A 14539-nucleotide genomic window follows, 5' to 3' on the forward strand; every position below is an offset into this window, starting at 1 on the left:
GTCACAGATATAATCCAGACTGCAGCCCTGACAGCTGTTACAGTACTGTAGTGTTATATATGTCACAGATATAATCCAGACTGCAGCCCTGACAGCTGTTACAGTACTGTAGTGTTATATACATCACAGATATAATCCAGACTGCAGCCCTGACAGCTGTTACAGTACTGTAGTGTTATATACGTCACAGATAACAAGAGATATGGTAAGAACTTACCTTTGTTATCTCTGTTTCTACGAAGTCCATAGGGTCCACAGGGTTGACCTTGGGGTTATAGCTGGAACAGGATCCATGGGCACCACACAGTTAAGCTTTTAGCTCCCAGGATGCACTTGGGTCCTCCTCTATACCCCGCCCCCGAGCCACAGGCACCTCAGTTGGTAAGCAGCCTAGGCCGGAGGAGAATATGGAACAGAGAGAAGGAAGACTGGAACACACAAGAAACCATACTCACAGCAATAGGAGACGGAAAACCGGTGACCAGCCACACAGCCCATTTGAAGCCAGGTGCGTCAGGGCGGGCGCCCTGTGGACCCTATGGACTTCGTAGAAACAGAGATAACAAAGGTAAGTTCTTACCATATCTCTTGTTTTCTACTTCAGGGTCCATAGGGGGTCCACAGGGTTGACCTTGGGGATGTCCCAAAGCAGTACAACTAAGGGCGGGGACGCTCCTGTGCTGAAAGGAGTACCCGGCGCCCAAAGGATGCATCCTGAGAGGCAAAGGTGTCAAACGCATAGAACCTCAAAAACGTTTGAATTGAAGACCAAGTGGCCGCCCTACACAGCTGAACAGCAGAAGCGCCACGTCTAGCAGCCCAAGAGGGACCCACAGAACGAGTGGAATGAGCCTTAACAGAGGCTGGCACAGGTAAGCCCTCCTGTGCATAAGCCTCACAAATAACGGAACGAAGCCAACGGGCTAACGTTTGTTTGTTGGCAGGCCAACCCCTCTTGTGAAAACCAAAGAGGATAAACAAGGAATCAGACTTCCTAACCGAAGCCGTCCGGTCTACATAAATTCTAAGCGCCCGGACCATATCTAAGGAAGTCTCACCAGCTGAAAGATCAGGGGACTGAAAAGCTGGCACAACAAGTTCCTGATTAATATGGAACTTCGAGACCACTTTGGGCAAAAACTCAGGACGAGTGCGGAGCACCGCTCTGTCCTGGTGAAAAATCAGGAAAGGAGGGCGACAGGAAAGCGCCCCCAATTCAGACACCCTCCTGGCCGAAGCAATTGCCAGGAGAAAAACTGTCTTAAATGTCAGTCACTTGAGCTCCACCGCCTCAAGAGGCTCAAACGGAGGACCCTGCAGGACCCGTAGCACCACCGCCAAGTCCCAAGGAGCCACAGGAGGCACAAAGGGAGGCTGGATCCTGAGAACACCTTGGAAAAAGGTGTGAACGTCTGGTAGTATTGCAATCCGCCGTTGAAACCACACGGACAAGGCGGACACATGAACCTTCAGAGATGCAAGGCGTAAGCCGAGATCCAATCCTGACTGAAGAAATTCCAAGATCCTAGAAACTCGGAACACCTGAGGATCATAAAGTTTGGACTCACACCACTGAAAGTAAGTGTGCCACACTCTGTGATAAATCCGTGCTGAAGCAGGCTTGCGTGCCCTGAGCATGGTACCAATAACCGAACTGGAGAAGCCCCGAGACCTCAAGACGGCTGTCTCAAGAGCCACGCCGTCAAAGACAGCCGACCCAGATCCGGTTAAAGGCAGGGCCCCTGAGACAACAGGTCCCGACGTTGAGGAAGAAGGTACGGAGCGTCGATGGAGAGGCTCCTGAGATCGGAGTACCAAGGACGTCTGGGCCACGCCGGAGCTACCAGCACGAGCATGCCGCCGTCCTGCTTGAATTTCCGCAGAACCCGAGGAAGCAGGGATATCGGAGGAAACAGATACGCCAGGTGAAACGTCCATGTCACCGACAGCGCGTCCACCAGACTTGCACCTGCGTCTCTTGTCCTTGACCCGTAAACGGGCAACTTGTGATTGTGACGGGAGGCCATCAAGTCCAGCTCCGGCAGTCCCCACCTGTCCACGAGTAGCTGAAACACCTCTGGGTGAAGCGACCATTCCCCGGGATGCACGTCGTGACGGCTGAGGAAGTCCGCCTCCCAATTGAGGACTCCGGGGATGAAGACCGCCGAGATCGCTGGAATGTGACCCTCCGCCCAAGACAGGATACGAGACACCTCTGACATCGCTGCCTGACTGCGAGTTCCGCCTTGGTGATTGATATACGCCACCGTGGTGGCGTTGTCGGACTGCACCTGTACCGCCCTTCCGTGAAGAGCGGGGCCGGACGACTGCAGGGCCTTGTATACTGCCCGCAGTTCCAGGATGTTGATGGGGAGAAGTGCTTCTTCCGCTGACCAACGACCCTGAAGCGACAAAGAGCCGGTCACTGCCCCCCAACCCCGGAGACTGGCATCCGTCGTGAGCAGGACCCAGTCCGGGATCCAAAATGGGCGCCCCTCGACCAGATGAGCTGTCTGAAGCCACCAAGCCAAAGATAGCCGAACGTCCGGAGACAACACCAGCACCTGAGAGCGGATCCGGTGAGGTAACCCGTTCCATTCTGATAGAATCAGCCCCTGCAGGGGCCGGGAATGGAACTGGGCAAATTCCACCATGTCGAATGTCGACACCATGGACCCCAGAACTCTCATAGCCGAATGGACCGACAGGCGGCAACGGCTCAGGCAACTGCGTATCCGCAGCTGTAGGGAGGCGACCTTCTCCGGAGTCAGGAAGATCCTTTGCTGACGCGAATCCAGCAGGGCTCCCAAATGAACCATCCGCTGTGATGGAATCAGAGAGGACTTTTTCCAATTTATCAACCACCCGTGTGCTTGCAGGCAAGCGATCGTCAGGTGGAGATGTTGAAGCAGTACCTCCGGGGAGCTCGCCAGCAACAGGAGGTCGTCCAGGTACGGCAGCAGCCGTACATTCTGGTTCCGAAGATGTGCGGCCATGACCGCCATAATCTTCGTGAACACCCTCGGTGCCGTGGAGAGACCAAAGGGTAGCGCCCGGAACTGATAGTGGTGTTGAAGGATAGCGAACCTCAGATACCGCTGGTGTGAAGATGCTATCGGAACATGGAGGTAGGCGTCCTGGATGTCCAGGGACACCATGTAATCCCCCGGTTCCATCGCCAGAATGATGGAACGTAACGTTTCCATCCTGAACTTGGGAACTCTGAGGAATTTGTTCAGAGACTTCAAGTTGAGGATAGGGCGATGAGAACCATTGGGTTTCTGCACCAGAAACAGAGACGAATAATACCCCGTCCCTCGTTGTGATAGAGGAACGGGAACAATGACCCCTGCTTTCAGCAAGGACTCTATAGCCTCCTGAACCTGTAACGCCTTGGTCTTGTCCTGAGAAGGACTTGTGCAGAAAAACTGGTGGGGTGGTCTGTGCCGAAAAGACAGGGCGTACCCCTGGGAGACCACTTCTCGAACCCAGGCATCCGTGGTGGTATTGTGCCAGCACTGGGCAAATAGAAGAAGTCGGCCTCCCACTCTGAGGTCCCCCAGAGGGAGGCCCGTCCCATCAGGCCGCAGGTTTATCTTCCTGCTTGGAAGAAGGGCGCCGAGCACTCCAGGCTTGCTTCTTGGGTTTAGAGGCCGTCTTACTCGCAGACTGTCTCGGGAAGGACTGACCTTTTGCCTTACCCTGAACCCGAAAGGAACGAAAAGCCGAACTCCGAACCTTAGCAGGCGGTGCCGCCGAAGGGAGGAAGGCCGACTTGGATTTAGCCAGGGTATCCACTATTTTGTCCAAGTCCGGACCAAATAGTAATTCCCCATTGAAAGGTAAGGCCTCCAGACCCTTCTTTGAATCAGAGTCCGCTCTCCAGGACCGCAACCATAAGGATCGGCGGGCAGACACCGCTGCAGCCGATACCCGCGAGGTCAGCAGACTAGCATCTAAAGAAGCTTCTCCAATGTAAGAAGCAGCGTCCCTCATTTGTCCCAACAACGCCCGCTGGACATCCGGAGCGTCGTCCGGGAAGGTATCTTCCAATGCATTGGCCCACCCCTCAATGGCCTTGGCCACCCAGGAAATGGCCATGGACGGTCGGGCCACCGCCCAAGAGAGGGAGTAAATAGACTTTAAGCAAGTCTCAACTTTCCTGTCCGTGGGATCCTTCAGCGAGGATATCGACGGTAATGGTATGGTGGCGCCCCGAGTTAAACGGGTGACATGGGAATCCACCGCCGGTGGAGTTTCCCATTTTTTACAATGTGCCTCAGGGAAGGGGTAATTAGAAGCCAACCGCTTCTGAGGAAGAATAGCTCGCACCACCCTAACTAGTGCTCGCACATTAATGGACGACTTAGTATCCATTTCCTGGACCGAGGCGTCTGAGTCAGTGTCATCAGGGACCTCCCCATCATCTGAGGAACCCTCCGAGTCCGATACCTGAGCAGCCCGTGTCATGAGTGGGCGTTTAGAAATCCTAGAAGGCATGTCAGTCTGCAACATTGACTGAAAAGCCGAGGAAGCGGCCGCCAAATTTTGCACGGAGTTGGAGAGCACATCCACCCATGGTGGAGGCGTCGCCATAGGGGCCTGAAAAGGTACCACAGGCTGCTGCGGCACAGGGGAAGCCTGTATATACATAGGCAACCCCGCATAAGGACCAACTGATTGAGACCCAGGAGGACTCCGCAATAACTGCGGGACACCCGGGGAATGGGGGATGGTCGGCTGGGGCACCGCCCTAGTAGGGAGAGCAGTCGGGACCGACAGACGGTCCGCAATAGACACCAGCACTTGAGAAAACATCGCCCACGGTGGTTCCTGCGCCAGAGAAGGTCTGGATGGGCCAGGAGCCACCTGGCATCGACTACACAGGCCATCCTGTGACAAATCCTCCCTATCCACTCCTGCAGAACAGCGTCCGCAGGAGGCCAACACCGGAGCCACTGAGCGCTCAACCTCCTCGTCTGACATGACAGAATATATCATATATCTGGCACCAGGGTAGAAGTAAAACGCACTCACCGGTGTGCTGAACAACAGCCCACAATATGGCACTGAGTAGCACACAACTGTATGTGACGGACCTCACAAATACGTGATCTATATAAGTGAGGTCAGTAGAAACGCCCCTCCCCCACACACCTTGTAGGAGAAGTAAAGGGATAGGTATAAACTGACAGTAAGCGGAAAATAAGCACAGACAGGCAGCACTAGCAAAAGTCACATACCATGCAGGAAGATATACTCACTGCACCTTTACACTACAATCAACCTGCCCAGATTCAGTGTCTGGGAGGGCTATAGTGCTGTGTACGCTGTCCTTAATCAGGGGAGAGGTACACAGGGGGACCGGTCCGCGTGCTCCCTGAGATCTGCGCTGCCACTGGGAAAATGGCCGCTGGAGACCTCAGAGGAGGAGTGGCCGTGTAACTGCAGCTCAGCGACGCCAGACTGCGTGCTGAAAGGCGCGCTGAGCTGAGGGGAGGAGCCGCTGAACAGGGAAGGCTTCCTCCCCTGGCTGGCCATAACCCCAGGGATGCTGGCTTCCCGCTTGCCCTTTTATCCCTGGTGGTCTAGTGGTCCCACGGGTTATGGGGGGGCCCGCCGCCACTGCCAGCAGCCTCCGTTCTGTCCCCCGGACCGGAGGCTAAAGGACTGCATTTAAGGCATTCCGCGCGCCGCCGCTAGCCAGCGACGCGCGGCTTACCTGAATCCCCGGCGACTCCGGCAGCAGTCCTGGGAGGTAGACAGAGTCCGGCTAGTACGGACTCTGCCCTCCCGCCGCGATCCCCAGATCAGTACTGGCGTTGCGGCGCCAGTCGGGGATCAGAGCGGCAGCGTGGGCGTCTGTACAGACAGCCCTTCGCTGCCGTCTGTAGTAAAAATAGATTAAAAATAAATAAAATCTAACTTAAAATAAAAAGCTTCTGGGGGCTGCTCCTGCAGCCCCCCTGCGCGGTGACCGACTCCGGCCGGGCACCAGCTTACACTGAGGTGCCTGTGGCTCGGGGGCGGGGTATAGAGGAGGACCCAAGTGCATCCTGGGAGCTAAAAGCTTAACTGTGTGGTGCCCATGGATCCTGTTCCAGCTATAACCCCAAGGTCAACCCTGTGGACCCCCTATGGACCCTGAAGTAGAAATAATCCAGACTGCAGCTGTTACAGTACTGTTGTGTTATATATGTCACAGATATAATCCAGACTGCAGCCCTGACAGCTGTTACAGTACTGTAGTGTTATATATGTCACAGATATAATCCAGACTGCAGCCCTGACAGCTGTTACAGTACTGTAGTGTTATATACGTCAGATATAATCCAGACTGCAGCCCTGACAGCTGTTACAGTACTGTAGTGTTATATACGTCAGATATAATCCAGACTGCAGCCCTGACAGGTGTTACAGTACTGTAGTGTTATATACGTCAAATATAATCCAGACTGCAGCCCTGACAGCTGTTACAGTACTGTAGTGTTATATATGTCACAGATATAATCCAGACTGCAGCCCTGACAGCTGTTACAGTACTGTAGTGTTATATATGTCACAGATATAATCCAGACTGCAGCCCTGACAGCTGTTACAGTACTGTAGTGTTATATACGTCACAGATATAATCCAGACTGCAGCCCTGACAGCTGTTACAGTACTGTAGTGTTATATATGTCACAGATATAATCCAGACTGCAGCCCTGACAGCTGTTACAGTACTGTAGTGTTATATACGTCAGATATAATCCAGACTGCAGCCCTGACAGGTGTTACAGTACTGTAGTGTTATATACATCACAGATATAATCCAGACTGCAGCCCTGACAGCTGTTACAGTACTGTAGTGTTATATACGTCAGATATAATCCAGACTGCAGCCCTGACAGGTGTTACAGTACTGTAGTGTTATATACGTCACAGATATAATCCAGACTGCAGCCCTGACAGCTGTTACAGTACTGTAGTGTTATATATGTCACAGATATAATCCAGACTGCAGCCCTGACAGCTGTTACAGTACTGTAGTGTTATATACGTCACAGATATAATCCAGACTGCAGCCCTGACAGCTGTTACAGTACTGTAGTGTTATATACATAACAGATATAATCCAGACTGCAGCCCTGACAGCTGTTACAGTACTGTAGTGTTATATATGTCACAGATATAATCCAGACTGCAGCCCTGACAGCTGTTACAGTACTGTAGTGTTATATGTCACAGATATAATCCAGACTGCAGCCCTGACAGCTGTTACAGTACTGTAGTGTTATATATGTCACAGATATAATCCAGACTGCAGCCCTGACAGCTGTTACAGTACTGTAGTGTTATATACGTCACAGATATAATCCAGACTGCAGCCCTGACAGCTGTTACAGTACTGTGCATCCGAGATATACACACGGAAGTGTAGGATCTCTCATGTCACTGAGTAACAATGATTATGGTAAGCCAGAAAACTCATATGTACACTGCACACTGCCATATTTCTGGGAGAGTCCCTCTTTTTAGTAACAAACTGATCTCTTAATTAAGATGTAGTACCATTAGATTCCTTTACTCATCAATATGTCACCTGACAACCAGAACAAATGATCTACAGAATGTCCCCTAGTGAAAATCAAAATCACTTCTTCCAGGCTGTAGGTCTGTCTGTGCGTAATATGAATGATGTCTGTCACCAGCCTATACCCCCTCTCTAACGTGACAGTATGTGTAGCAGGTCGGGGCGCAATGAGTGAGGTGCACTTCCCAGCCTTGTCCAGCTGGTGGCGCTGTGTACTGTTATATAAATGTGATATAGACCCATAGTGTAGAGAAGACTCGGAGGCGAGGAAAGTCACGCTGCGTGCACCAGGTTTATTCCTTCCGCCCAATGTCTGCACCACTTACAAGAAACATTTATGTTAGAAAATATATGTACATTTAGTGAAGACGGGAATGTCGCCAGGATAGGGGCCGGGAACCGCTGGGGAACGTCCACAATGTCCGACCTGTGAGGAAAACAAAGGATGAGGTTAAAAGAAGTGGTTGTGCCCCAGGGAGTTATACTGTATGCAGCTTCAGCCCTGTACAGAGGATCTGCAGTTCAGTGTAACCCTGCCAGCGGGAAATCACAGTATAACGCCTACAGCGCTGAAATACTACCATGTATTCCTGAAATGTCCTCACCTGCTTTCCTTAGTTACAGAGTACACACAGCGGGTTACATGGGTGTAATAACCTCACCCTACATCTGCTGCCTGAGTGCCAGCCTACTACACTCTCTGCATTCAGCTCAGGTCACCCATCTGCCGCTACAATCTCCATCCGCGCGGCCAAATGTGCGCAGACTGGGGCGCCCACTTTCAGTTCCATGGGCGCAATCATACAGACTGCTGCAATCTTACCCGCCATCCTCGGTCGCACTATGGCGGGTGCAGATTACCCCTCTGAGTACAGACTCCTATGAGTGTGGCTGAGAACGCGGCCGCTCACACTGACACTCCCATAAAACGCTCACTGAACGAACCCTGTGTGCACGCCCTGCCGGTCACCGCACAGGAACACCCAGCACTCGCCCACATTCCTGATCCTGTGCCCGCACTCTGTAACCAGGTGACCCAGATCTCACACACAGGCGTCACTATGAGGGGCCTCACTGAGCGCGGTACCCATTAGCAGCGGCAGTGTTATAGGGACACGTCATACATGTGATCCTCCCCAGGGCAATGACTCCGCCATACTTACATAGCGCCCGGCGCCCTCTGTCACTCCAGCTTCTTGGGATTGTTTACAGCGACGTAGTGATACAAGACCACCAGCAGGAAGAGAGAGACGCCAAGCATATTGGCAAATATCGCCAGCTGCACGTCCGTGATCATTCTACAGAGGCACACAATAAGGGCTTCATTATATTATACACACAGACCGCAGTACCTCACACCCCATCCCCGGTCACCACCCAGTACCTCACACCCCATCCCCGGTCACCCCCCAGCACCTCACACCCCATCCCCGGTCACCACCCAGCACCTCACACCCCATCCCCGGTCACCACCCAGCACCTCACACCCCATCCCCGGTCACCACCCAGCACCTCACACCCCATCCCCGGTCACCACCCAGCACCTCACACCCCATCCCCGGTCACCACCCAGCACCTCACACCCCATCCCCGGTCACCACCCAGCACCTCACACCCCATCCCCGGTCACCACCCAGCACCTCACACCCCATCCCCGGTCACCACCCAGCACCTCACACCCCATCCCCGGTCACCAACAGCACCTCACACCCCATCCCCGGTCACCACCCAGTACCTCACACCCCACCCCCGGTCACCACCCAGTACCTCACACCCCATCCCCGGTCACCTCATACCCCACTACCACCCAGTACCTCACACCCCATCCCCGGTCACCACCCAGCACCTCACACCCCATCCCCGGTCACCACCCAGCACCTCACACCCCATCCCCGGTCACCACCCAGCACCTCACACCCCATCCCCGGTCACCACCCAGCACCTCACACCCCATCCCCGGTCACCTCATACCCCACCACCACCCAGCACCTCACACCCCATCCCCGGTCACCACCCAGTACCTCACACCCCATCCCCGGTCACCACCCAGTACCTCACACCCCATCCCCGGTCACCACCCAGCACCTCACACGACATCCCCGGTCACCACCCAGCACCTCACACGACATCCCCGGTCACCACCCAGCACCTCACACCCCATCCCCGGTCACCACCCAGCACCTCACACCCCATCCCCGGTCACCACCCAGTACCTCACACCCCATCCCCGGTCACCACCCAGCACCTCACACCCCATCCCCGGTCACCACCCAGTACCTCACACCCCATCCCCGGTCACCACCCAGTACCTCACACCCCATCCCCGGTCACCACCCAGCACCTCACACCCCATCCCCGGTCACCACCCAGTACCTCACACCCCATCCCCGGTCACCACCCAACACCTCACACCCCATCCCCGGTCACCACCCAGTACCTCACACCCCATCCCCGGTCACCACCCAGTACCTCACACCCCATCCCCGGTCACCTCATACCCCACCACCACCCAGCACCTCACACCCCATCCCCGGTCACCACCCAGTACCTCACACCCCATCCCCGGTCACCACCCAGTACCTCACACCCCATCCCCGGTCACCTCATACCCCACCACCACCCAGCACCTCACACCACATCCCCGGTCACCACCCAGCACCTCACACCCCATCCCCGGTCACCACCCAGCACCTCACACCCCATCCCCGGTCACCACCCAGCACCTCACACCCCATCCCCGGTCACCACCCAGCACCTCACACCCCATCCCCGGTCACCACCCAGCACCTCACACCCCATCCCCGGTCACCACCCAGCACCTCACACCCCATCCCCGGTCACCACCCAGCACCTCACACCCCATCCCCGGTCACCACCCAGCACCTCACACCCCATCCCCGGTCACCACCCAGCACCTCACACCCCATCCCCGGTCACCACCCAGCACCTCACACCCCATCCCCGGTCACCTCATACCCCACCACCACCCAGCACCTCACACCCCATCCCCGGTCACCACCCAGCACCTCACACCCCATCCCCGGTCACCACCCAGCACCTCTCACCCCATCCCCGGTCACCACCCAGCACCTCACACCCCATCCCCGGTCACCACCCAGCACCTCACACCCCATCCCCGGTCACCACCCAGCACCTCACACCCCATCCCCGGTCACCACCCAGCACCTCACACCCCATCCCCGGTCACCTCATACCCCACCACCACCCCATCCCCGGTCACCACCCAGCACCTCACACCCCATCCCCGGTCACCACCCAGCACCTCACACCCCATCCCCGGTCACCACCCAGCACCTCACACCCCATCCCCGGTCACCACCCAGCACCTCACACCCCATCCCCGGTCACCACCCAGCACCTCACACCCCATCCCCGGTCACCACCCAGCACCTCACACCCCATCCCCGGTCACCACCCAGCACCTCACACCCCATCCCCGGTCACCACCCAGCACCTCACACCCCATCCCCGGTCACCACCCAGCACCTCACACCCCATCCCCGGTCACACCCAGCACCTCACACCCCATCCCCGGTCACCACCCAGCACCTCACACCCCATCCCCGGTCACCACCCAGCACCTCACACCCCATCCCCGGTCACCACCCAGCACCTCACACCCCATCCCCGGTCACCACCCAGCACCTCACACCCCATCCCCGGTCACCACCCAGCACCTCACACCCCATCCCCGGTCACCACCCAGCACCTCACACCCCATCCCCGGTCACCACCCAGCACCTCACACCCCATCCCCGGTCACCACCCAGCACCTCACACCCCATCCCCGGTCACCACCCAGCACCTCACACCCCATCCCCGGTCACCACCCAGCACCTCTCACCCCATCCCCGGTCCCCACCCCAGCACCTCACCCATCCCGGTCACCACCCAGCACCTCACACCCATCCCCGGTCACCACCCAGCACCTCACACCCATCCCCGGTCACCACCCAGCACCTCACACCCCATCCCCGGTCACCACCCAGCACCTCACACCCCATCCCCGGTCACCACCCAGCACCTCACACCCCATCCCCGGTCACCACCAGCCACCTCACACCCCATCCCCGGTCACCACCCAGCACCTCACACCCATCCCCGGTCACCACCCAGCACCTCACACCCCATCCCCGGTCACCACCCAGCACCTCACACCCCATCCCCGGTCACCACCCAGCACCTCACACCCCATCCCCGGTCACCACCAGCACCTCACACCCCATCCCCGGTCACCACCCAGCACCTCACACCCATCCCCGGTCACCACCCAGCACCTCACACCCCATCCCCGGTCACCACCAGCACCTCACACCCCATCCCCGGTCACCACCCAGCACCTCACACCCATCCCCGGTCACCACCCAGCACCTCACACCCCATCCCCGGTCACCACCCAGCACCTCACACCCCATCCCCGGTCACCACCCAGCACCTCACACCCCATCCCCGGTCACCACCCAAGCCTCACACCCATCCCGGTCACACCCGCACACCTCACCCATCCCCGGTCACCACCCAGCACCTCACACCCCATCCCCGGCTCCACCCAGCACCTCACACCCCATCCCGTCTCACACCCAGCACCTCACACCCCATCCCGGTCACCACCCAGCACCTCACACCCCATCCCCGGTCACCACCCAGCACCTCACACCCCATCCCCGGTCACCACCCAGCACCTCACACCCCATCCCCGGTCACCACCCAGCACCTCACACCCCATCCCCGGTCACCACCCAGCACCTCTCACCATCCCGGTCACCACCGCCTCACACCCCATCCCGGTCACCACCCAGCACCTCACACCCATCCCCGGTCACCACCCAGCACCTCACACCCCATCCCCGTCACCAACCCAGACACCTCACACCCCATCCCCGTCACCACCCAGCACCTCACACCCCATCCCGGTCACCACCCAGCACCTCACACCCCATCCCCGGTCACCACCCAGCACCTCACACCCCATCCCCGGTCACCACCCAGCACCTCACACCCCATCCCCGGTCACCACCCAGCACCTCACACCCCATCCCCGGTCACCACAGCACCTCACACCCCATCCCCGGTCACCACCCAGACACCTCACACCCCATCCCCGGTCACCACCAGTACCTCACACCCATCCCCGGTCACCCCATACCCCTCCACCACCCAGTCACCTCACACCCCATCCCCGGTCACCACCCAGCACCTCACACCCCATCCCCGGTCACCACCCAGCACCTCACACCCCATCCCCGGTCACCACCCAGCACCTCACACCCCATCCCGGTCACCACCAGCACCTCACACCCACCCGGTCACCACCCAGCACCTCACACCCCATCCCCGGTCACCACCCAGCACCTCACACCCCATCCCCGGTCACCACCCAGCACCTCACACCCCATCCCCGGTCACCACCCAGTACCTCACACCCCATCCCCGGTCACCACCAGCACCTCACACCCCATCCCCGGTCACCACCCAGCACCTCACACCCCATCCCCGGTCACCAACAGCACCTCACACCCCATCCCCGGTCACCACCCAGCACCTCACACCCCATCCCCCGGTCACCACCCAGTACCTCACACCCCATCCCCGGTCACCTCATACCCCACTCACCACCCAGTACCTCACACCCATCCCCGGTCACCACCCAGCACCTCACACCCCATCCCCGGTCACCACCCAGCACCTCACACCCCATCCCCGGTCACCACCCAGCACCTCACACCCCATCCCCGGTCACCACCCAGCACCTCACACCCCATCCCCGGTCACCACCCAGCACCTCACACCCCATCCCCGGTCACCACCCAGCACCTCACACCCCATCCCCGGTCACCACCCAGCACCTCACACCCCATCCCCGGTCACCACCCAGACCTCACACCCATCCCGGTCACACCCAGCACCTCACACCCCATCCCCGGTCACCACCCAGCACCTCACACCCCATCCCCGGTCACCACCCAGCACCTCACACCCCATCCCCGGTCACCACCCAGCACCTCACACCCCATCCCCGGTCACCACCCAGTACCTCACACCCCATCCCCGGTCACCACCCCGACCACCCATACCTCACCCCATCCCCGGTCACCACCCAGCACCTCACACCCCATCCCCGGTCACCACCCAGCACCTCACACCCCATCCCCGGTCACCACCCAGCACCTCACACCCCATCCCCGGTCACCACCCAGCACCTCACACCCCATCCCCGGTCACCACCCAGCACCTCACACCCCATCCCCGGTCACCACCCAGCACCTCACACCCCATCCCCGGTCACCACCCAGCACCTCACACCCCATCCCCGGTCACCACCCAGCACCTCACACCCCATCCCCGGTCACCACCCAGCACCTCACACCCCATCCCCGGTCACCACCCAGCACCTCACACCCCATCCCCGGTCACCACCCAGCACCTCACACCCCATCCCCGGTCACCACCCAGCACCTCACACCCCATCCCCGGTCACCACCAGCACCTCACACCCCATCCCCGGTCACCACCCAGCACCTCACACCCCATCCCCGGTCACCACCCAGCTACCTCACACCCCATCCCCGGTCACCACCAGCACCTCACACCCCATCCCCGGTCACCACCCAGACCTCACACCCCATCCCCGTCACCACCCAGCACCTCACACCCCATCCCCGTCACCCAGTACCTCCACCACCAGCCCAGACCTCACACCCCATCCCCGGTCACCACCCAGCACCTCACACCCCAGTCCCGCGGTCACCACCCAGCACCTCACACCCCATCCCCGGTCACCAGCCCAGCACCTCACTCCCCATCTCCCGGTCACCAGCCCAGCCGCACCGTCATCCTCACCCAGCACCTCGACACCCCATCCCCGTCACCACCCAGCTCCTCACACTCCCCATCCCCGGTCACCACCCAGCTACCTCACACCGCCATCCCCGGTCACCACCC

General features: G+C 58.4%; 1 protein-coding gene across 1 annotated transcript; it reads right to left on the reverse strand.

The window, feature by feature from the left end:
* Positions 1-7849: 7849 nt before the first annotated feature.
* On the reverse strand, positions 7850-8905 carry OST4 (oligosaccharyltransferase complex subunit 4, non-catalytic). The gene is made up of 2 exons (XM_088460557.1): positions 8740-8905; positions 7850-8003 (listed from the first exon to the last, which is right to left on the reverse strand). Exon 1 carries the CDS (start codon positions 8871-8873, stop codon positions 8760-8762), a length of 114 nt encoding a protein of 37 aa, XP_088316683.1. The 5' UTR covers positions 8874-8905; the 3' UTR covers positions 7850-8003; positions 8740-8759.
* Positions 8906-14539: the final 5634 nt, after the last annotated feature.

Source organism: Taudactylus pleione, unplaced genomic scaffold (genome assembly GCF_031769625.1).
Source record: "Taudactylus pleione unplaced genomic scaffold, aTauple2 ptg000050l, whole genome shotgun sequence".
Taxonomy (NCBI): Eukaryota; Metazoa; Chordata; class Amphibia; order Anura; family Myobatrachidae; genus Taudactylus; species Taudactylus pleione.

Bases quoted from the DNA above. Each gene is read 5' to 3' on its own strand.
- OST4 (XM_088460557.1), bottom strand. From the start codon at position 8,873: ATGATCACGGACGTGCAGCTGGCGATATTTGCCAATATGCTTGGCGTC.